At 34.2% G+C, this 23417-nt stretch overlaps 1 protein-coding gene across 1 annotated transcript in view; it reads right to left on the bottom strand.

The window, feature by feature from the left end:
• LOC126733352 (tRNA ligase 1) overlaps positions 1-23124 on the bottom strand; it is a 35013-nt gene extending 11889 nt beyond the window's left edge. The window contains exons 1-17 of the mRNA XM_050436609.1: positions 22757-23124; positions 21557-21853; positions 21151-21201; positions 20878-20960; positions 20339-20438; positions 16941-17019; positions 15693-15816; positions 14469-14575; positions 13664-13792; positions 11103-11167; positions 10793-10960; positions 9992-10152; positions 9807-9838; positions 7739-7905; positions 5247-5326; positions 2640-2705; positions 2238-2527 (exon numbers count right to left, since the gene is read on the bottom strand). Of these exons, the coding sequence (XP_050292566.1) occupies positions 2238-2527; positions 2640-2705; positions 5247-5326; positions 7739-7905; positions 9807-9838; positions 9992-10152; positions 10793-10960; positions 11103-11167; positions 13664-13792; positions 14469-14575; positions 15693-15816; positions 16941-17019; positions 20339-20438; positions 20878-20960; positions 21151-21201; positions 21557-21853; positions 22757-22945 (2188 nt within the window). The 5' untranslated portion in view covers positions 22946-23124. The remainder of the gene's footprint in view (positions 1-2237; positions 2528-2639; positions 2706-5246; positions 5327-7738; positions 7906-9806; positions 9839-9991; positions 10153-10792; positions 10961-11102; positions 11168-13663; positions 13793-14468; positions 14576-15692; positions 15817-16940; positions 17020-20338; positions 20439-20877; positions 20961-21150; positions 21202-21556; positions 21854-22756) is intronic.
• Positions 23125-23417: the final 293 nt, after the last annotated feature.

Here is a 23417-nt window from a genome sequence, read left to right as displayed (position 1 = left end):
AAATCACCGATTGTCCCAAAAACTTAATCTAACAAGAAATGGAGAATTTAATCACTTAACCATCATTTTAACACCCCCCCCATGTGCCCAAACTCCTCCTTAATAAGTAGGGCCCAGTACATGGCATTTTGAACTCAGGATCTCTTGCTCTGATACCAAATTTAACCTTTGTCAACCACCACTATTGCTATTAGAGCCCTCTAAGGAAGCAATCACATGATCTCCTCCAATAATCACTCTCTTTATAATTGATTGTATATTTTTATGATTCTTCCTGTATAGAGATATAAGACTTTTTGTCCTATAAAGGGAGATGTAATCACATTATACAGATAAGGAAATATACAACAAATTTCTTTCATTATTTGATTTCTTTAATCATTTAACCATAATTCTAACACACCCTTCACATGTGGGCCTAACTCCCCCTGAATAAGTGGGGCCCAATACATGGATTTTTAACATTTTAAATAGGAGGTAGAGTAAAAAAAGGAATCAAACTCAAGATATCCTGCTCTAATACCATGATAAATTACCGATTTTCCCAAAAGCTTAAACTGTTAAGAAATGTTGAATATAATCAATTAACCATAATTCTAACAACATCCATGGAAGATTGATTTGTTACTATTTTACAATCTCGTCTACTAAAGAATGTGAGCTATACTCCACAAGGAGCCAAATGGGTGTATGGCCTTGCTTGCCATTTGACCTCTCTTCCCGTGTGACTAGGAATGCCTAGTGACAACCTATCAATTGTCATCGCTTGGCCTCACTTGCTACCTTGATAGCAACTAGTGTGGTCAGCACCAATCGTATTCGGGCAATGAAGCTTACACGCATTCACATTGGTTCATCCTGCAATGCCTTGGGCCTTTTGCTCTTCTAAAGTCCAATTAAAGTAAAAATGTTGTGGTTTTTAAAGTCTTAGTTATATATGTCCTGGGGTTAAAACAATTTTTAATTTGGATTTTTATTTAACAAGTTAGGGTCAATTGCATATTTAGGGGAAAATCTATAAGTTTTGTAATCCCAGTGAGTTAAAGGTAATTTGGTAATTTAATTGAGTCTAGAATTTTCTAGGAGGTCCAAATATCTTAGATTTTCTTTTCTTTTAGTCCAAGTTACTCTTTTATTAGTTTACTAGTCAAACTAGGAATCCAAAGACTACTAGTACAGGACAAAGTCCTTATATTGAATAGGTAGAGTGGATCAATAAAATATTAATTTTTTGAGTATTGAGGCACGTTGGCCTTATTGCTTTTTTCTTCTTTTCCTTATCTCTATCCCTTCTCTTAGGAATTTTATCACCATTCACAGTTACCTTATTAGGTTTTTAGTTTACCAGTCAAACTAGAAGTCCAAATACTACTAGTACAAGAAAGAGTCATTATATATGTACTCAAAGAAGAGATAGAGTAGATCAATAAAATATTAGTGTTTTGAGTATTGAAACATGTTAGCCTTATTGCTCGTTTCTTCTTTTCTCTTATCTCTTAGATATCCTGTCACTATTCACAGATAGTGTTCACATGTTCACTGTTCATGCTACAGTTCACAGATTTGTGGGCAGATTCAATTTTCTTTTCTTTACTTTTTTGCAACACCATATCAATTCTTGAATCCTAAAGCTTCTTTCTAAGGGTTATAAAATAAATTCACAGATCCTCCTAACCCTAATCCTTACCGCAAGCACATGTAGATAATTTCCCCAATTTGTCCAAAGTCACCAGGACCAATGATATGATATGAAATCTATAATAATAGATCTCAAAATAGCCATCCAAACCAAGTTCTTAACTTGAGCTATGAAGATACAAAGAAAAGCTAGAGCTCACTGCTCACCCATGTAAGCCACCAGCATGCAACATTTAGAAGGGCTACATTCATTCTTACGTAGGCCATCAAGATTTTTTTTGGTAAGGGTAGGTCATCTAGAATTTCCGTGTCATATTCCCAGACTTTTTTTTTTATCTCAATATAAGAAGATCTATTCCAGGAACTGAAAAGAAAGTCTAAAACACGTAAATCAATTCTTGTTACAGATCAGTCCAACTTAGTATAGCACAGCTCAATAAATTGATAAAATAGAAACAAGTTATCTTGAAACCCACAAAATAACTTTTCAGATCCTTCCTCTCTTCTTCAATGGGTTAACCAAGGAAATAAAATCTAATTGTTAACAACTTCATTGAAGAAAAATAAGCAAAATTTTAGCCAGTTGCAAATATTTTTACCTGGAAAGAATACAATTAACCCCTCTTTCTTCGGAACAATATCCTTTACAGAGGGACTTGGGCTTAATGGTGCTATCTCCCGCTCCATCTCGAGATCACCCTCTTCATCCCTGCCTCCCTCAACAATGGCCAAGAAGTCTTCAGCCCTTACAAAGTTACCAGCAGAACCTATCAGAGCCTGATTCTGTGGACTGCGTTTTGCATACTGTTCAAGAAAAGTCTCAGCTTCACTGAGGTATATTGACTGCGATAGCTGTTTATTTCCATACTTTCTTCGTATGTACACAGCCCTGAACGTGAAGGGAAAGAAAAACGTTCAGTTTCATGAATAGCAAAAACCAACGTCTGAAAGGAATCCTAGAAGTGAGAAAAAGAGTAAGGACACTCAAAAGAATGCATTACCATTCATCAAGCATCTTACTAAGTTCCCTCTGCTTTCCTGCTGAAGTGCCCCATATTTTCATTTGCCTGTAATGTTCAAAAGAAAAAGGATAAATTGTTTACTAAAAAAGCCCACTCACGAGGTAGCCAAATAATAAAAACTCTAAGAGTAACTAGCCGATGTCCTATGTGATCCATTTTGAAACGTTTTGTAAGAAATTATATTATGTCCCATATATAATATTCATTATGTGTTATAATTCTTCGGAAATCAACTTTAGTTATATTACATGTCATTAGAAAGAGAGGATAATTAATTATATGAATCAATTGCATGAGTGAATTGACAAATATTTAGTTATTTCCACTAATTTAAGTGTACGATCATCTTTTATATTCTTGATTGTGCATGTAATTAAATTTGCTTTTATCTTTTGCTGGATTTTTGTTTCAAATGTTGCCAAAGCAACTCAATTTGAGCAAGAGTGTCATTTTCCAAATCAAATGCTTCTTATACAAATCTTAGAAAAATAATCATAAAAATTCATTTTACAAAAATAATTAAGGCACCACCTATAAATAAAAATAAATGCATGCATTTACCCCATTAATACTTTGTTTAATTACATAGCAAGAAAGGATCTAGGACACATAAATTTCTAAGATCAATATAATTAAAAATTTGAACATATTAGTTTGGTGAATTCATAAATATTTGATTATTTCAAGCATACAATTATTTTTTTTTTTATGGTATTTGCTGTAGTTGTTGCCAAAGCAACTAAACATGAAGTAGAATGTCATATTCCAAATCAATTTTTTTTTTTTTTTTCCTTTTGATAATAATTATTCAAAATAATTTCTTTCTTCTAAGAAAATAAATGCATTTGGAAAAAATAACCATATGCATTTTGATTATATATATAATTAGTGCACCATTTATAGATAATGTCTGATAATTAATACATGGAAATAATAACATTTACCCATTAACTCGTGACAATTATTATTATTATTATTGTTGTTGTTGTTGTTATTATTTATAAGAATCATGACAATTAATTAATATATTGACATAAATCCAAGTTTTGATGAGGTGGAAGGCAAAACGAAGAAAATTCTCTTTTCTTCTCAAAGAATGTGCCACTTGACAGTATCTTTGACCACCATGACTGAGGTTCCAGCTTATATACATGTGTGTGCTTGAGAGAGAGAGAGACCAACGCAATATAACATTATCAAGGATGCACTAGCACCATTGATATGTCACAACAAACAAGTAACTTCAAATCATTAAGTTAATAATGCAAGTCATGTATATGTTTTTTAAGGACAGTTCTGATATAGTCATGTAGCTTATATAGGAATGAGAAATGCTATGTCTACAATATTTTCACAACACTTTCACAACAAATATTAGGTGGCAAATTGTCACTTGCTATTACTAGTGGGCAAAAAAGTAATTTCAACAGTGAATTCAAATTAGAATTAGTAACAACCTATGACCTAAGATTTGTTGTGAAAGTGTTATAAAAATGTTGTAAATATAGCAGTTCTCATATAGGAATTACTGAAAACCATTAGGCGAGCAACTGTTGCTTCTTTCAAGAATAGTTACTAGAGGATTTATTCTATATTGATATTTTAATAGGAACGGTCATCTACTCCACCACAATAAATACCAAATTAGCTCTCACATTAGATTTTGAGCATGGATCTTTGAGGGTTTAACATGGAGCACATCCATAAAAATCAATGTAGAAATCCTCTAGGGTCAGAGTTAGATTTTAACCCCTACCATCTAAGTATGCGTTTGGATTTAGATTATTTGAACTGCGTTTGCGTTTTTTTTTTTTTTTTTTTTACCTAGTGCCTCTTACACTGTTCATGGAACATGAATAGTGCATTAAGGCAAATGCACAATACTTTCAGCGTGAACAGTAACTTTTTTATTATTTTTTTATTGTTTTTAGTTTTCAGCAAAATAAACGGTATCCAAACGCACCCTAAACTTCTAAAGATTTAATGAAACCTAAAAATAAAAAAGAGACTCTGTTCACAATGATGAACACAAACAATCCAAATACTAGAAAAAAAGAAAAAGAAAAATCAAGTGGAAGGTTTCTAAGAGAAGTTAAGAACTCAAAAATGGATGAACACTATTGAACCCCAAACCCGGACCAATCAAAGAGTGTGCTGAAGCAAATATTTTTATTGATCCACAAAATTTTTGGTATCTTCAAATGAACAACGATTCCACTCCTTCCAAACAATCCCCATCAAACAACCCTGCACTAAGTTCTAAAAATCCAAGCCATGTTTCCCAAACCAATTTCTCCAACAAAACAATAAACTAGCCACAGACCGGGCATGACCCAGTGAATCCCAAACATCTTAAGCACATCCCCCCATAGAGCATAAGCAACATCAAAGTGAAGTAAAAGGTGGTCCACTGTTTCCTTATTTCTTTGATAAATATAACACAAATTCACAAATGGCAAACCCCTTTTCATAAGATTTCCCAATGTAAGAATCATACCCAAATATATAAGACAGGCGGTGTACAAGGTATGTGCCACATTTCAGATTTCATACATATCTTATGGTAAAACATGCATGGAACCTTACCTTAAGTAATAGGTCTTGTAAGCCGCTGGACCTTCTTTAAAAAGAATTGACAGGCCATTTCGTATCAAAAAGGTTCTCAACTGCCAAAAAGGAGAGCATGATAAGTTTTTTTTTTTTTTTTTTTAGTATGTAATAAGAGAGCATGATAAGTATGAAAACTTTTGACCCATCATGATGAGACATCACATAAAATGACATGACCCCCCCCCCCCCCCCACCCCAATATATATATATGTATATATTTTCTCCTCAATAACCATCATATAATTCTGGCATGACTTTTTCATAGAAATCAAGAACCTTTTCAAAATCCATATAGCAGGTACTTGGCCAATACCCCTCAAACACAGGGATATGGCATTTCTTACAATTTGAGTATATAATATAACTGCAAAACAATCAACAGATAAACATAGAACTGGGCCTGTTTTTATCTTTTCCTTTTGTTGGCAATTACACACCCGCTGGGTCTTGAATCCAGGAACTTACCCTCTACCTTGCCCTTATAAGAGGAGGATGCACTCTCTCTCTCTCTCAAAAGAATCTTATCAACAAAAAGAAAAAGAGGTACTTAGTGACTAAAAGGACCAAGCAAAGGTCACGCATAAAGGCAATGGCCTATGTCTAGCAGTTGAAGAAATTACCAATGTGTAAATAGTAAAAGATACCATTATCCCAATAAACTACCACAAACATATTTCCATGACTACTACTACTACACACACACACATATATATATATATATATATATTTAAGTTATATATATATATATATATATATATAAAGCTACTTTATGCAGAAGAAGCACAAGGAAGTCAAAAAGTACAAGGAAAAAAGAAGAAAAGAACAAAGAAGAAAATTAGATACAAAAGAGGAGAGAGCTAAGGAACAAAGGGAGGGAGTCACTAGATGTGAGTCCCTAAGTCCGAGACCAGTCAAATGAGGAACAACTGAAAGAAGCAAGCAGCTAGTCTCCTGAACTGTCCAAGCCCTCAAAAGTCTGCCGATTACGCTCCCTCCATAAACACCACATTAAGAACAAGGGAGTCACAATATGTTTAGACCCTTTTTTTAAGCTTGGTAATTTACTCATGCACCTAAGGGGACTCAAGAAAGGAACCAGCACACTTTTGAAGGGGTTGAGCATTCTCTGTTTAAAATTGTTCTTTACTTCATTCTCTATACGATTGGATGACTACTTTAAGTAGTCACTTATTTTCCTCTCCGGAGGAGTTTTTAGATTTATGTGAAATGTGATGATCCTTGTAGCTTCCCTCATATACTACTACTTGGTAGTTTCCCCTTTTATATTTTCAATAGGCTTCATTTGGAAGTTCATAAGAGAATGGAATGAAATAATCATAAGGGAATAAGGGAATGAAAATGAATGGAATGGAATGTATTTAAGCAAGGGAAAGAAATGGAAAAAAAATGGAATGGAATGGAATTAAGTAATCTTGATTGGATGTTTTAAAATAAAGGAATGGAAATGAATGAAAATAAATGAAATGTAAGTAATCTTGTTTGAGAGTAACATAGAAGGAATAGAATGGATTCATTTTATGACAATATTACCATTAGACCCCTATTTTAAAATAAAATGTTGAATATATAGGGGTATTTTGGGAGCTTTAGTAAAAAATTCATTAAATTTAATTCCATTCCCTCCCATTCCTTCCAATTTTGGGGGGAATGAAAATTTGAGATTTTAAGGTGATAAATAGGAAAGAGTGTTCCCTCTTACCCATTCCATTCTCTCTCACTTAAACTCCCAAACAAGGGAATAGACTTTCCATTCCCTCCATTAAAACTCCCAAACAAGAGAAGGAAATAATATTCTAAAATTATTCTTTTCATTCCTTTCCATTCCATTTCATTCTCTCCTCCCCAAACGAGGGCTAAAAGTTTTCATAACCTAAATATATATATATATATATATATATATAAATCCAAGAGCCTTATAGTTCAATCGACACTTCCTAATGTTTCCAACAGAAATGTCTAGGGTTCAAATCCCCCCCTCCCCCAATGTAACTATTGAATTATCAAAAAAAGGCTAAAATAATGTTTGCGTCCTAAAGTTTGCATGAATTTTGTTTTTCATCCCCAGATTTTAAAAGGTTTGTTTTTCATCCCTAAACTATTGAAAATGTTTCACTTTTTGTACTACTTAAAAAAAAAAAAAAAAATTCATCCCTACTATTAAAAAGGATCTTTTGTTCGTCCCTATTTTCACCCCTAAACTATTGGAAAAAGTTCTTTACACAGTTTAGGGAAGAAAAGCAAACTTTTTAAAGTTTAAAGACAAAAAAATAAACCCATGCAAACTTTAGGGACGACAACAATATTTTAGCAAAAAATAATAATTATTTATAGATAAGAAGAATACAGGACTATCCTATCACAATTTTGATTTTACATCCATATTCATTAAACATCTAGAGCATGATTATATATACATCGAGATTGTATAAGAAAACTAGAAAAGATACCTTATAAGTAAGAAATTTCAATTTGATCATTAAATTTGCATCTTCATCAGCTAATGCATCTTTTCCCAATGTGCTACTGCTACCATTTTCTACCATAGTATTGCTTTTGGCAATTTCGGCAGCTCTCTCCTTGTTTGCCTTGAATAAATTAATATCAACAAAGAAACCTGGGTAAATATGAAATATGAGCAACAGATTGAAAGCTCGCAGTAGACTGGATAGCATAAAATAACATGTTAAATTTTTATCATTTATTTAGAAAGATTCCCTCTAGAGTAGCTTTCTTTGTTTGGACTGCTGCTTTAGGGAAATGCTTGACGATTGATAATTTACGTAAAAGGAAGGTGTGGATTCTGGATTGGTGCTACATGTGTAAGAGAAATGGTGAATCGGTTGACCATCTATTTCTTCATTGTCCTTTTGCTTCGGATCTATGGTCTATGGTTTTGGGCCTTTTTGGAGTTTCTTGGGTTATGCCGCACTCTGTTCTGGGGCTGTTATGGTGTTGGCAAGGCAGCTTTGGTCGTCATCGAAATGGTTATATTTGGTCCATCATTCCTCATTGCTTATTGTGGTGTCTTTGGAGGGAGAGGAATAGTAGATGTTTTGATGATACTGAGAAATCTATTCCTGACCTCAAGCTTCTCTTTCTTAGAACTTTAAGGGATTGGTTGTTTGCTTTGCAAGATAAATCTTTCCCCTCTTTTATTGATTTCCTAGACTCTTGTAATTTTTGTATTTGATTTCTTTTCCCTTGTACACTTCCTGTGCACTAGGGTGTCCCCTTTTTTATCAATATATCTTATCTTTTACTTATAAAAAAAAAATCATTTATTTAGAAAGATACTTGAACATGAGCTTACCATATGTTGTCTTAGCATCTCTATATATACACTGATTTATACCTCATTAGTAAATAACAAACACACAACCCATACCCCTAACACAGATTCTATAGACTAAGGACCTGTCCGGTTTTGCTCTTGAAGGGTTCAAAAAGTGCTTTAAGGGGGTTAAAGCTCCTTTAGCTTAAATTGCCCACTTTTGGCAATTTCAGTTGAAAGAGCTTTAAGGGGGGTCCTTAAAAATATGATATGGGTCCATAAAGCTAACTAGCTTTAAGGCTAAAGCTAGAATTTGGAGCTTCTAGGAAAAGGCTCTACAATTTACTGTTTATGCTTTACAGATCCAAAACTTTAAAACGCCTTCACTATAATTGGAAAAGCACTCAAAAGGTTAAAAAAATTTCAAGTAAAGCTTTATACTGCAAAAGCTCTACTACAAAAGCACTATAGCTAAAACTCTACTTCCTGCAGCAATGCCAAACGGGCACTAGTCTAAATGGGTATAACAACATACAAGGGCTATATCAGGCTGTTGTTGCTCAAAATCCTCTTCGAAATAATTGAAGTCCCAAACTTAAAAGTAGGAGAAAGAAAAAAAAAATCTGATCAATAGATGAATTGGAGATCCCTATCCATTTTCATTGCCAGTACTGATCTGAGGCATTATGGCACAATTCTATGTTTATGCTGTGTCTATGAATATGAAATTGCATGGTCATGACATATGATTCCATGCTAATGGGAAAAACCTTACATCAACTGATTAAACAATTTGAAAATCACCATGAACTTAAGATGGCTGTTAAACAAAGAGAATGTGTCAAATACTATCATTTTTCCTACTTCACTGTACCAATTCTCAGTCCATGATAAATGTCAAAGGATTTCCTAAACAGTAGAAACTCTTCTATACATCACTCATTTGTAGCCAGTCTGCCATACCATTCAATTTTTTAAGATTGTTTGGAGTTTATTTGGTTCCTTCTACAGATCCATGTTTACTTTTATTTTTTCTATGAGGAATAAATAACATTGCCTCAGAAAATTTATTATAAGCCCCCAGCATGCACAGCTGAAAAGAAAAATATATATAACTCTCACATTACCACAAGTACTAAACAAAATAATCTTACTACATAATCTAGGACAAGATGGAGAATTATCAGAAGGTTTAAAGTAAAAAATAGATCCAGATTGTTATGCAAAGCATAAAAGATGCTTACCTCGATATAATGGCCACAATCCTGGCTTGAGCCTGAAACATACCAAATATTTTTAAGTTGGGGAGTGCATAACATAAAATAGTATGAAACAACCTAATCCAAGTATTAATTTTTTTTTTTTTTTGGATAGGTAAATCCAAGTTTTACATTGAAGAAAAAGATTAAAGTGTAAGTTCAAACAAAACCTCATCTCTTTTTGGTATCGCCGAAAGGCAGAGTCACTGTGGACGTGAATGACCATTTTGTAGAAAAGGTTGTCACTTGATATGGAACTGACTTTGTGAAAGTTATGGTAACATTTAAATGCAGCAGGGAAACGTTTTTCTCTCATCAAGCGCATCATTTCCTAGTTCAATTGAAAACTAGTAACATCAATAAGCGACAAATGAAGGCTAAGTCACCCAAACAGCATTTATAGCATTTTTTTTATAAGTATTGATGCTTTTATAAAAAAAAGATCACTCCATGTACAAGATGAACACAAAGAAGCAAAAAGAATTACAAATAATCAATCATTTTCAGCAATGAAATTGCAACTGGTGAACTTCCATGCACAGGACCAATCAAGCAAAGATGTACTAAATAAATCAAGCACATGGGTCCCCATGTGCTCCACATCCACAAAAATACGCCAATTGCGTTCTCTCTCCACAATATCCACCTCAAACATGAGAAATGCAACATTAGTTGATGTTAACAAAAAAAGAAAACATAGTTTGCAAACAGTGATGCAATGAAAAAACCATCACTACTGTTCAAAGGCAATGCAAAATTTTGTGATTTGACAGAAAATATATGAAAAATAGCAATAAAAGATAAGAAGCTATATTAGCTATTAAAATAAAGCAGTAAAAAACTTGGCAAGCACCGGTGCCCAAAACTATCTAAACAAAGAAGCAGGCAATTTCAGAATTCATCACATTATAAAAGTAAATTTGATGAAAATTAACATTTTAGAAGATAGCAAAAATGGATTGTAGCAGGACCTGCAATTTGGTGGTTGAATAATCAGCAGGATGAGATTGTAAAAATTTTGAAAGAACAGATTTATCCGCATTTCTTGAATGGGTGTCACCAGCTTCTTCATCCCCAAACCAATCTGAATAGTCCGGGCAAAAGGAAGTGCCAACACTCTGAAGAAGTGCTTTTATTTGCTGCAGTAAAATTTTAAAGAGAGAGAGAGAGAAGAAAAAAAACACATAATTGATATGAATTCTTAATCATCCACTTTATCAATATCAAGTATAGTTGCCACATTCAAATACGATACTTCAAAGTACAGAAACTCCCTGGTACCTGCTTTTCATCTGTCCTGTTTGCAGCACAAATTTCCCTAAGGCTTGGTCCCAAATCAAGGCCAGCTGAAATACAAAGCAAAATCAGGTATTACCTGATGATCAAGACTCAATTTCTGTTTTAACTAGCATTTTCATTGGTCAAGAAAGTAAACTTCAATGGGGGTAAAAAGCAATTCAGCCATTTTTGTGATAAGTAAGAGTAATTGCATTAATTATACAATAATTTCAGATTTGCAGTTTAATTCTACAGGCTATATAATCAACTGCTCCAATGAAAAGATTCAGCAATGCAAAAACCAATTCAGCTATCCAATGATTTAAAAGGAATTACATAGTGCAAGCAACAGTAGATTTACATAGAGGGAACCCCCATCTTTCCTTTGACCAACATGTCCTTGAACCAACCGGTCCCCTCCTTTCTCAGGAATCTATCTTTAAAAAAACAATCCCATAACTAAAGAAAAATAGTATTTATTGAAAGATATTGTTCAATCAATGGCCATGAAAACAATCTTTGGACAAGAGAGCAAAAATTCAACTCATAACACACACACACAAATGTCTAAACACAAAGACTCCTTCCAGTACATAGAGCAAATATAATTATATAATTTACAAGATATTTGCCTATGACCTTTTTTGGATTGCCACTGGGGTCCATATTCAAGGCTCAATTATTATAACAGAATGAATGGAACGAAAACCTGCAGGGTGGAAGAAGCTATATCTCTCAAAGGAGAGAGGATTGTGCTTACTAAGAGTATATTACCTTCACATCGTACATGTTTTTAATTGTCCCTCTTTAAAATTCCCATTCTAAATATGGTGTATTATTTGTACAAAATATGGTGGATCTTGAAGGGTTAGACAACAAAGGAAGTCAAGGGTTTGCATGGAGTTAGTCTTTGGAAGTGCATAGAGAAGACTGGGATACTTTTAATAGCTCTGTAAGATTTTCTGTTACACAAATTCGTTTTTGTCACATTGTATGGTATTGGGACTCTTGTATGGAAGATGTTTTCCCTAAACTATTTCGGAAGGAATAAACAAGAATGTTTATTCTAACTGGAATCATCAGTTCAGCCAATCACCCCAAGATTGGGAGTTGGAATCCATGGATAATTTCTGTGACATATTATATTCTAATTTCCCTTCTGGACAAGGGGAGGATTGATTAACTAGGAAACCTCCCAAAGTAGAAAAGTTTGACATCCATTCTAACTATGGAGTCTTGAAGGGTTCTATGTAGTGTTCCTAGGAGAAGCATATCTTTGTTAACAAGTGAGTTATAGCTCAACTGGTACTTCCTCCTCCCATAATAATGGGATGGAAGGTGAGAGATCGTCGGTTTAAGACCCACAGTGTACCTGCGTGACATACCAATCCCCCCCCCCACCCCCCCCTCCAAAAAAAAAAAAAGCATACCTCTATTAAATGGCCTCGAAAAAAAAATTTCGTTGCCCAAGGCAGTAGCATTGGATAAAAAATGTTAATAGTAGATCATCTTCAAAAGCACAATATATTGATTATCAATTGATATTGCATAGAGGGGAGTCCATTGACCACCTTCTACTTCATTGCACAGCAGCAAGAGACATTTGGTTGCTTGCGATTATGCTAAAAATTGTGGTTTAGATGCTAGGCCGTTGGCAAGGGAGATTTCATCATCATAGAATCTCTAGAGCTTGGGTTGTAGCTCCATTGTGTATCACGTGGACTATTTGGTGTGAGCAAAATAGCAGAATATTTGATGGTTTTGAACATTCCAACCATGTCATCAAAAAATTCATGCTAAGATGTTTGTATGTTCCAGTGGTTGTATTAAAAATATCCCCTCTTGCTCTTTCTTAGAATTCTAAGTAGCTAAAACTTGAGATTGTGATTTCCAATGTGGGATATGACGTGTATAATGTATCTTCTATTTTGTTTGAATGAATTTTTTTATTATTTTTTTAAAAAGAGTGCTGCTATTACATTATATTAGAGACAGACGAAGTGGTTGATTCTTTTCTTTCTCATAAATTTTCTTCTTTTCATCTGCCTTTTTTATTAATCCTTAAAAATTCCCCAAAGCATTAGCATTTGTTGGATCCATTCTTTAGATCCATTAATAAAATATGTTACCTATTTCATCAGTTTGATAGTAGCCCTCATGTTATCTCTACATGAAGAGGGCAGTTTCCACCACCAATATAGCATGTAATTCATTATAAGTAACAATACAACTCCGCAAAGTTCCAGAAGGAGTGTAATAATATCTGCTTCTGATAGACTCAGTTTTTGCTCAATATATTTGGACTAACATACTGGTTCTACAAAGCAGAAATTATAATTTTATACCATGTGCACCAGTCTCAACATAACCTATCACTTCACTATGAGAATATATACCGTCCCTGGGGGAAAAAACACCTTATCAAAAAGTGAATGAGAGGGTCCCTGTAACACACACTGGCTAATATGGATAAATTTTGAGGGTAAGCAATTAACAATGAAAATAAACATAGAACCAAAGAATTTCCTAGCTAAGGTAACCAATACCAAAAACAAAACTCATACCTCCCTCAGTTGGCGGCGGAGGAGATTCTTTTAAAACTTTCTCCATATGTTTTGAGCTCTCTTGACTTACAATACGAGCCACAAGACCTTCTAAAATTTCACCCTGAACCTTTATATGATCTTTTGAACCTGCATATTAAGTTAAAGCTGAGTTAACACACTCTAGTCTCACTAATAGCTCACTTAAAAAGAGCCACATTTTTAACTTTGGCTAACACCCAATTTTTTGATGAGAAAGAAAAGATCACATAACAAATCATTCCAAGTCAAGAATCAAACACACCAGAAGAAAAAATGATAATCTACTTAATTTGACAACCACACAATGGACAAAGACACCAGATCCAATACCAAGGGCGTCTTTGGAATATATATCCAAATCCATTCCTTCTTGATTGAATTGATTAAAAAGAATTCCTATGGCTCCAACAAGAAAAGTAAATAAGCCTAATACAAGCATGGAAATAGCATATTGCTATCCAATTCATGGGGATACAAAAAAGTGGGGCAGCAGCATTAATGGTAAGGATGTTATGGCAAGAGGCAATTTGAACTATCCATTTTTTCAGTTATGTTTCAAGAGTTTTTTTTTTTTTTTTCCTCCTCTTAAGTTGCAGAGGGTACTTCTTGCTTAAATTAAGCAGTTGAGGCAGAAAAGAGTGGTCATCATTCCCAGCAAGCATGATTTGAAATTGTTTTCCAATAGACATTGTTTAAACTAACAATTTTTTGTTAAAAGAGAACTAGATGAGGCCCCACAAATCCCAAGCTAAGTAATAGAAGCACATTGCACTTAAAACGTTACCTGGTATAGATATATCTGCAACTTCATTAAGAGCCTTACATACAGGTGTTGCAGTTCCTTCTTCACAGAGGGCATCATAGGCAGCAAAAAATGAAGTCACTGACTTCCTTCAGTTACAAAAATATCAATCAGAAGCAATAAAACTATAATTTTCCTTAGTCTAGAAAATTTCAACTGGATAATTCTTATGAGAGATGAAAATGAAACTTTCACTGCTTTCTTAGTTTAGGAGTTGTTCAAGTATAGTCACTGTCTACTGAACCATTCTACTCTTTTAATAAAATTATTATTTACTGTAAGATAAATAAATAAATAAAAACCCATCACTTTTTATATAAGGAAAGAATACTGAACATAATTTAAGCTAATATCAAGAAACAGACACACATATTGGCAACTACACATAGCAAGTAATAAGTTCAAAGAAGAGAGGGAAAAAAGGCAGAATGACTTGATTATACACACATACAAACAAACACACATGTTGACAACTGGAAATACTAAGTAATAATTTTAATGGAGGACAAAAGCAGAATGACTGAAACATACAATCTTCTGTGTGTGTGCGTGTGTGTGTGTATTATAGCAACTAGATATACTATGTTTATTGAAGAAAAAAGTAGAACGACCTAAGAACATGGTAATTATACAAGAGGCTCCTCTAGAAGTTACAACCCAAATTTTAAGAGAGTTGTCCAAAAAAGAAGTCAGGGAGATAGATTATTAAAATTCAGGGTGATAGATTATTAAAATTCTTCACCTAAAGCCATTCAGATTGACACCTAGACCTTCAGGGCGATAATATCATACAGATATCTGGTTTTTATGTGCTTGATGCTTCTCATACAGATATCTGGTTTGTGTATATATATATAAATACTAATAAATAAAAATACAAAGGATCATGGGGACAGTTGTAGAATACTAAAATACTCAACTATCAACTCATGATTAGTTACATATTCAACAGATTCAAAGTGTCTAAAATACAAGAGGGTCCATCATCATCTAATGATGCCCAATATAGCCTTAATGCCAGCATAGTATCTGACTCACAAAGTTAGCATGATGAGAGAACCACAAGCCATGCTTTTGAGTACATATATGTATTTATGTATGTGTGCGTATGTGGAGTGAGAGAGAGCAAGAGAGGAGGGAGAGAGAGAGCCTAATTCAAAGCACTCTTCATGCTATGCTAAGTAATTGGGATCCTTAGATCATCACCTTGTCGAGAACAACCACACATGATTTGTTGGTAGGCGCCAATTTCTACAAAAAGCAATTATTTCAGGAGTAGAGTAGAATTTTGGCTTTCCGTTGCCCAATTCTGTGACTGCTGTCACTACCACTGCTCAAACAAGAAAGCACAAAAATTGTGAAGCATTAAAGAATTTCGTTGACATCAATGAACAATGAGATAGTTTCATCATGACATAATAATATTGACAAAAGAAACACAAATTGAGAAACATGCATTGATGTTGAGAAAAGAAATTTATAAGGAAAAAAAAAATGTTTTCCTAAGTGAGGTGCAGAAGGAGGGCACCAGGACAGTTTCATCCTCAGGACATAGCCTAAACCTTTGTAACCAAACCTATGAGTGTTCGAAATCTTGAGTACAGTACACGAATTATATGCCATTTAAATTTTTTAACATTTATACTACAATGAAGTTGAAGGTGACCAAATAATTCTCTAAATTTGAAGCATACTTTCACTTCTTTCGGGCAGTGGTTCTTTTGACATTTATCTCAAGAATGAGGCTATCCCAAAAAACTTAATGCTTGCAACTCCTAAAGATACTTTGCAAATAGTCCAGCCTTCATTGAAACAATACATAAAGCATGTGAGCTCAGGGAAAGACTGGCATACTACCTGAATTAAAGAAAATTTCAAAATATATGACCAAACGAATCATGACCTTAGCAATCACACTAATGATGGCTTGACCTATACTTTTTATTTTTTGATAAGTAATAAGAAATATATTAAGATAAAGAAAGGAAGTGTCGCCTAAGTATACAGGAAGTATACATCCGGGACAAAATACAATCAAGTGCATAAAGTACAAAAGTCCAATAAACCATGAACTGAAATAAAAGAACGAAAACCTAACACTACAACCCAGTCTAAAATAGTCTTAAAGATTTTAAGGTCTGAAACTGTTTTTTTCTGATCTCTCCTGTATGGCCTGAAGACCTAAAGTCTTAAGCCTCAAGTAGACAATGACTCAATCCATTAATTAAAATCACATACTCAATCTTAAGGTTCAACACATTTGGATAATTTTACATGGCTATTATAGTATTATCCTTAAACTCAGCTTTTTCTTGAGCTTAAAGTTTTGAAAATAATTAGCCCATGCGTTATATGCAATATGCATAAAAATTTCAAGGATTTATAGCTCTGACTTTATGCAATATCTAAAATAGAAGAGTTATTTGCTGAACAAAGGGAAAAAAACTCTCTTACCATAATCTTCTCGGGGACGCTGTCCATGATCTCCAAGAACAGCAGTTACTAGTTCCATGGATATGCACATACGGTTGCTCTGAAGGAATGGACAATTTTAGTATTTAAACAACTCAATAAGAGAGAGAGAGAGAGAGAGAGAAAGAGATAGCGGGAGGGGGGGGGGGGGGGGGGTACATTCAACAACTAATAAGATTGTACCCAGTGCACAAACTCCCACTTTTGTGGGGGAAAGGTGAATGGTAGGCAATTTTACCCCCAATTTTTTTTTTGGACAGGTTGATCCCCAAAAAAACACACTCAACAACTAACAAACATAAATTTTTAAAGGTAAGAATTTAGATAATAATAATTATAATAGCTTGCTAATTATAATTAAACATAACACAAGCATGAGGTGAATAGGTCGAAAACTTATATTCAGCCAAAAATATAAAAATAAAAAACATATGCAATCAAATTGATTAACAATAAGTTTGGTCCATTTAGTAAAATACTCTTACCTATCATATGTTTTTTTCTAATCGCAAAATCATAATGTCACCAATATGCTAATGATCTCTAAATCAGATGACACACACGAGGGTCTAGTCATTGGTTCTAAGCCTTACAATTTATTATGTAATTTACCCAACAAAAATAGAAAGGAAAAATCAACATCACAGATATTACTAGCAAAGATACCCAAACATAAGCAAATCAAATGAATGTAAACACACATACCATAAGCATGTTCAAAACTTAAATTCAGCAAAGAAATCATAATCTTACCATAAGGCACAATATATATTTATATGCAAATTATTGAAAGAAAAGAAAGGAAGAAGCATTAAAAAACAGCCTTCCTAAAATTTACAATCGAAGACTCAAATGGTCCATTGAACCAGCTAATGAATGCCAAGAAACCCCCTATCATGGTGTATCATTCACATAAAGAACATAAAAAGACAGATTTGACTTGAATTACTAATCTCCCAATTCTCTCAAAGGTGCAATTAGTCCACTCCCTCCACACTACCCACATAACATAAGATAATGAGGAACCACAACCCACAGCACTACTACAATTCCTTCCATATATCCATTTCCAGCAAAAAACGGCATCCAACACCTTGTACATCATCTAGTGTATCCCAAATGCAAAGAAAACAAAGGACCACAAATCGAAAGCTACTGAGCAATCAAGTAAAAGGTGATCCACAGATCACAACTAGTCTTACACATACAACACCAATTAACCACAACCATACTCCTTTTCATAAGCTTATCTATGATTAGAGTTTAACCAACACCCCATGAAAGATGTACGTTTAGTATCAATGCTACTTGATAGCCCTTATTCCCAAGAAGATCGGTATTGTTATATGAAGGACTTCAGACCTATCAATGCCAATAGCCTTGTAGCTCAACTAGCACCTCTTGGTGTTTCCAAGAGAGACGTCCAGGGTTCAAATCCCCCCTCCACCACTATAACTATCGAATTATTAAAAATATATAAAATAAATAAAGAAGAGGTTATTCAAACCTATTAGTCTTCTAGGGGGTTCAAATTCCCCCTCCCCCATTATAACTATCAAATTATTAAAAATATATATTATAAAAATAAAAAAAAAAAAAAAAAAAAGTGTACTTTTAAATAGCATTAGCCTCCCTCATTTTGACAAATGGTGTGGGAATCCTTCTTTAAAGGTATTGTACCCTATTTGTACACGTGCTCAGTAGCTAGAGATGCCCCAATTCATTCAACTTTGGTTAGCTAGTTGGATGGGGAAGGGCATAGTTGGAATGTAAGATTCCACAGAGGTTTTAATGATTGAGAATTGGAGTGTGAATTTTTTCCTAGATTCCACATTCATTCTTATTATGAGGCCATTTGAGGTACCAGTGCAACTACTTCCCAAAGAGGGTTTCTTTGTTGGGATAACAACTAGGGGGAAGATTTATATCATTGGATAATATCATCAAGAAAGGTTTTTCTTTAGTTGGTTGGTGTTGGAGCAGTGGGGAGACAGTGGATCATTTATTGATATTGCAATGTTCCATATGTTTTGTGGAACTTCATCTTTAGAGGTTTTGGGATTCAATGGGTGTTACCAAAGAGGATAGTTGATCTCTTGTTTGGGTGGAGGAAATGGTTTTGGAAGCACTCATTGAATATCTAGAACCTTGTCCCTTTTTGTTTGATATGGACATTGCGTAGTGAACGAAATAGGTGCACTTTTGAAGACGCAGAAAGCTTGATGACTCAGTAGGAAGCATTGTTTATTAGAGCTCTGTTTGATTGATCTTATGTGTGGGGTCTTACAAATAGCAATTCCCTTTTAGACTTCAAAGAATCTCTTTACTGTTGTGCTTTTTTTGGTTTTTAGGCTACTTTGTGTTCATTATTGTGTACATGAAGCAGTCAATTCCCAAAATACAATATCATTTCTCATCAAAAGGGGTGATTGATAACAAATATGATGCTAGTCAGGAGTGGAGTTCTGATGTTGTTAGAGGCCCAATGAGGTAAATATATGGAAATACATAAGAAATGGTTGGAACAAATGGCTGGGGATGGGAGGTGGTACTAGAATTCACTTTTGGAATGATCATCTCTTTCATTTGCTTGGATGCTTTGATAGTAAGAGGGATAAAGGAGTACATATCCTCCCTTTGTTTAGTTACAAAGTAGGAAGGAAAAGCACATGGTATCCCGCATATTGAAAATTATGAAAAGAAGTGCTAAAGGTTTAGTTGGACTATCAGTAATTATGATATACAGTTAAAGAGTAAAATGGGGAAAATTGTTAAACTTATTTTCTTGGTAAGTAAAATCAATTATATTAAAAAGAGAAGGTACTAAGAGTAAAAAGGGGACAATGGAGTCTATTAGCTATGTACTCATAAATTCCCTTAAAAGTGTCAAGGGTACAAAGAATCTACGATATCACACAAACTTGAGGGTCTACTACCATCTTAAGCCATACAACAAAAACAAAACAACCAAATCTTAGTCCCAAAATTTTGGAGTTGAGTATGGATCCTCAATAGACTAATTAGGGTTGACCACATGTATTATTTTTTCATCATTCTATCCTATCCAAAATCATACTCTATCACCTCCTTAATTAACAAGTCATATTTTACTTCTTCTACTAATGTTAGTCTTTATCTACCTTTTTTCTATTCCCTTGACTTGAATCAACCCACTCTTTCTTTATTGGTGCATTAATTGCCCTCCTTTGCACATGACCAAACCATCTCAGGCAACTTTTTTTTTCCACTCATGCATTTCCCAGCTTGACTAATATCTTGTAACCCTCCCCCTTCCCACTCTCTGTCACTGTCTCTCAACCTTCTTTTATACACACACAAACACATATCAATCATCCATAGATTAACTAAAAACATATCACCTCAAGAAAATCATTGAACTCTGATTGCTTCTTTGCTGCTTGAGTTCCCCATGCCTCATGAAAAATCCGTCCAAGAACAAAAACACCTACAGCAGTGTATCTGTAAAAGAAACACCCAGTTCAGAAAACCTTTTTTTTTTTTTTCACAAGTACAAGAATTTTATTGCACAAAAAAAAAAACCAATGAAGGCCAAGTGCACTGGAAGCATACAAGAACCACAAAACAAATTCAGAATTAATTACAAAGATCAAGGAACTCCAGAAAAGAAGAACAATTAAAATCCCCAATGTCACTTTTTATTTCCTAATGCAATAGAGATATCATGCTCTTTAGATCAAGACATAGAATCCCTTCTCCACCAAAAAAAAAAAAAAAAAAGATCAAGACATAGAATCAAAAAAAGCTATCACTGAATGGGTTGGGTCAGGTGCATTGAATGTGCCTGGCCCAGAATAATTAATCCTGATAAAAATGGGGTAGATTTTAAAGTAAAAATACACACACAAATATAGAGATTAATAAAATGTAATAAGCATACATATTTCCAAAGCTGTTTTTCGCATATGCTCCACCCTCATGGCCAGCATACATAAAAAGAGACCCAGAATGTTTAAGTGACACCTACAAAAAGCATCATCCTTTAATAAATCAACATGGTGAAATTATATAACAGAAACCATTAAGTTGTACTTGAATAACCTATTAATTCAAGCAAAAAAGAAGAAGATGAAGATCCTTCATTAATTCAATACCTAGCAAAGGAAAGAATAGTATACAACTTTTTCAAGAAAAAAAAATCATAAACCCATACCTCCAAGGTAGCCAAGCCTTTAGATACCATCTCTATCATCCTTGTCCTAACCTGCACATATGAAAACAGACGATTAATCAGTGACACTGCCAACTAAAAAAAATGAGACACAATTAGAAAGCAAACTGATGAGGCCATCATCCACAAGGAGGCGACTAGCAAAAGATGATACACAATTCTACGAAAGTTTAGCATGTGGGCAGGACAGCAGGTTAGAGGAAGACATTAGAAATGTGAGCAAAGTAGTGTTAACACAACCAAGAGAGGCATTTAAAAGATAAAAAGTAGAGCAATAATTTGGAAACCACATTTTGAATGCTAGATAGATTCATGGTCCAAATTAAATTTGCTGAAAATTCATTTGGGAGACACAGCCTGGAAGACAGGAATGAGAATAAGATCGTACCTCTTGATCTGACTTCTCATTTTCAAATTTGGGATAGAACGTAGCTCTTACTTGCGCATGCGTGTATGTAGAGTTATCCACAGTGAAATTTTCCAGCATATTACCCCCGAATAACTTGCTCAAACCAGCACTACTTATTTGAGTGGCTGCTTGCCCACTGTTTTCAGTGATGCCGAGCCCACCAATTCTATTACTAACAGCTTCAGCTGCAACTGCTGAAGCACTGCTTGTAGCTGAAGACGACATACTAGTTTTTGACTTCTCTTTCCAACTCTGACCTCTATGCCCACCTCTTCGCTGCAAAGCAAAATCTCTCCCTCAATTAGCCAGTTAAGCTTAGAAATTCAACTCTAGAGACACCATTGTTTTCTTAAGCAAATTGATTTGATTATTATTACTAATACCATTGCATTTTCTCACTCATAGCAGGAACCACAGTAAGATTACTTGATCATTAATGATTAATTCTTCATTTCTTCCATTAGCATTATAAATAATACAGTGACAAACAAATTTTCACCAAAATTGACATCAGAATACACAACATCAAGAAAATTTGCACATATTCCAGAAATACCTATATATATCAAATACAAAATCCAGAAAATTTTAGCAAAATTTATTAAGCATTCCAAATTTCTTTGTACAAAGTGAATAACACAAATTCAAAATACAGCCAATCAATCATGAACAACAAGATTAAGAAAATCATCACCAAATACAAACGAAGAAGCTCGATCAAATATCGAACACATACATAGCAAAGAGTTCAACAAAATGAAACAACAATCAAGCATCCAGCCTTCTTTATACAAAGTGAATCCAAAATACAGCCAATCAATCACTAACAATGAGACTAAGAAAATCATCACCAAATACAAATGAAGAAGCTCGATCAGATATCGAATACATACATGATACATTGCGAAGAGTTCAACAAAATGAAACAAAAATCAAGCATCCAATCTTCGTTATAATAAGTGAATCGCGCGAATTCAAAACACAGCCAATCAATCACCACCGATAAGATTAAGAAAATCATAAACAAATACAAACGAAGAAGCTCGATCAAAATATCGAAACACATACATAGCGAAGAGTTCAACAAAATCAACGAAGGTGTCAAAATAACAGCTATTCATTCGCAACAAGAAACGTAAAAAAGCAGTGAGTGAAATTTCTATAACGTGGAGTTGGTACCTGATTGTGCGACATGAATGGATGGAAGTGAGAGAAAGAGGAGGTGAAAGTGAGAGAGCGAGCTAGGGTTATGTACGATGGAGGAGGAAAGCTGAGGAAGAGGGAGGTTCTGGATTTTTTGAAGGTTAATAAAGAATAGGAAGGAAGAGTTAGTGTGAGAGCGCAGAAAATCCTCTGCGGTGCCGACATTTAATGCTACCGTAAGCCTGAGACAACGTCTACAATATATATAGAGTGATATACCGATACATTACATACAGCACCAGAGAAACAGAGCGTGAATTAGAGCTTGGCGAGAGGGTGACTGGGAGAGACATGGTACGAGCTGGTGATACCATGAGCTTACCTGCTTACCGAAATGTACCATGGGGCGCCCCACGTGGGACAACGATTACCGTAGGCAAGTGCAAGTCCCCGTTTTCTTCTTAAAAAATTTTGAAAAAAAAAAAAAAAAAAACTTTAGGGCATGTTACTTATTTTCTATTTTCAAAAAACCAATTTTTTTATTTTTGAGGCTAAAAAATTTATTTAGCGATTAAAAATGGACAGAAAACAAAAACTGTTTTTAAAACTCAATTTATGAAGAAAAAAAACTAAAAATATATAAAAGGCTGTTTTAAGTTTGTAATTTTCAAAAGTCAATGAATAAAGACATTTAATT

The sequence above is a fragment of the Quercus robur genome, chromosome 1 (assembly GCF_932294415.1).
Source record: "Quercus robur chromosome 1, dhQueRobu3.1, whole genome shotgun sequence".
NCBI classification, from domain to species: domain Eukaryota; kingdom Viridiplantae; phylum Streptophyta; class Magnoliopsida; order Fagales; family Fagaceae; genus Quercus; species Quercus robur.
The sequence above is the reverse complement of the archived record's forward strand: the minus strand, read 5'-3'. Positions and strand labels throughout refer to the sequence as shown.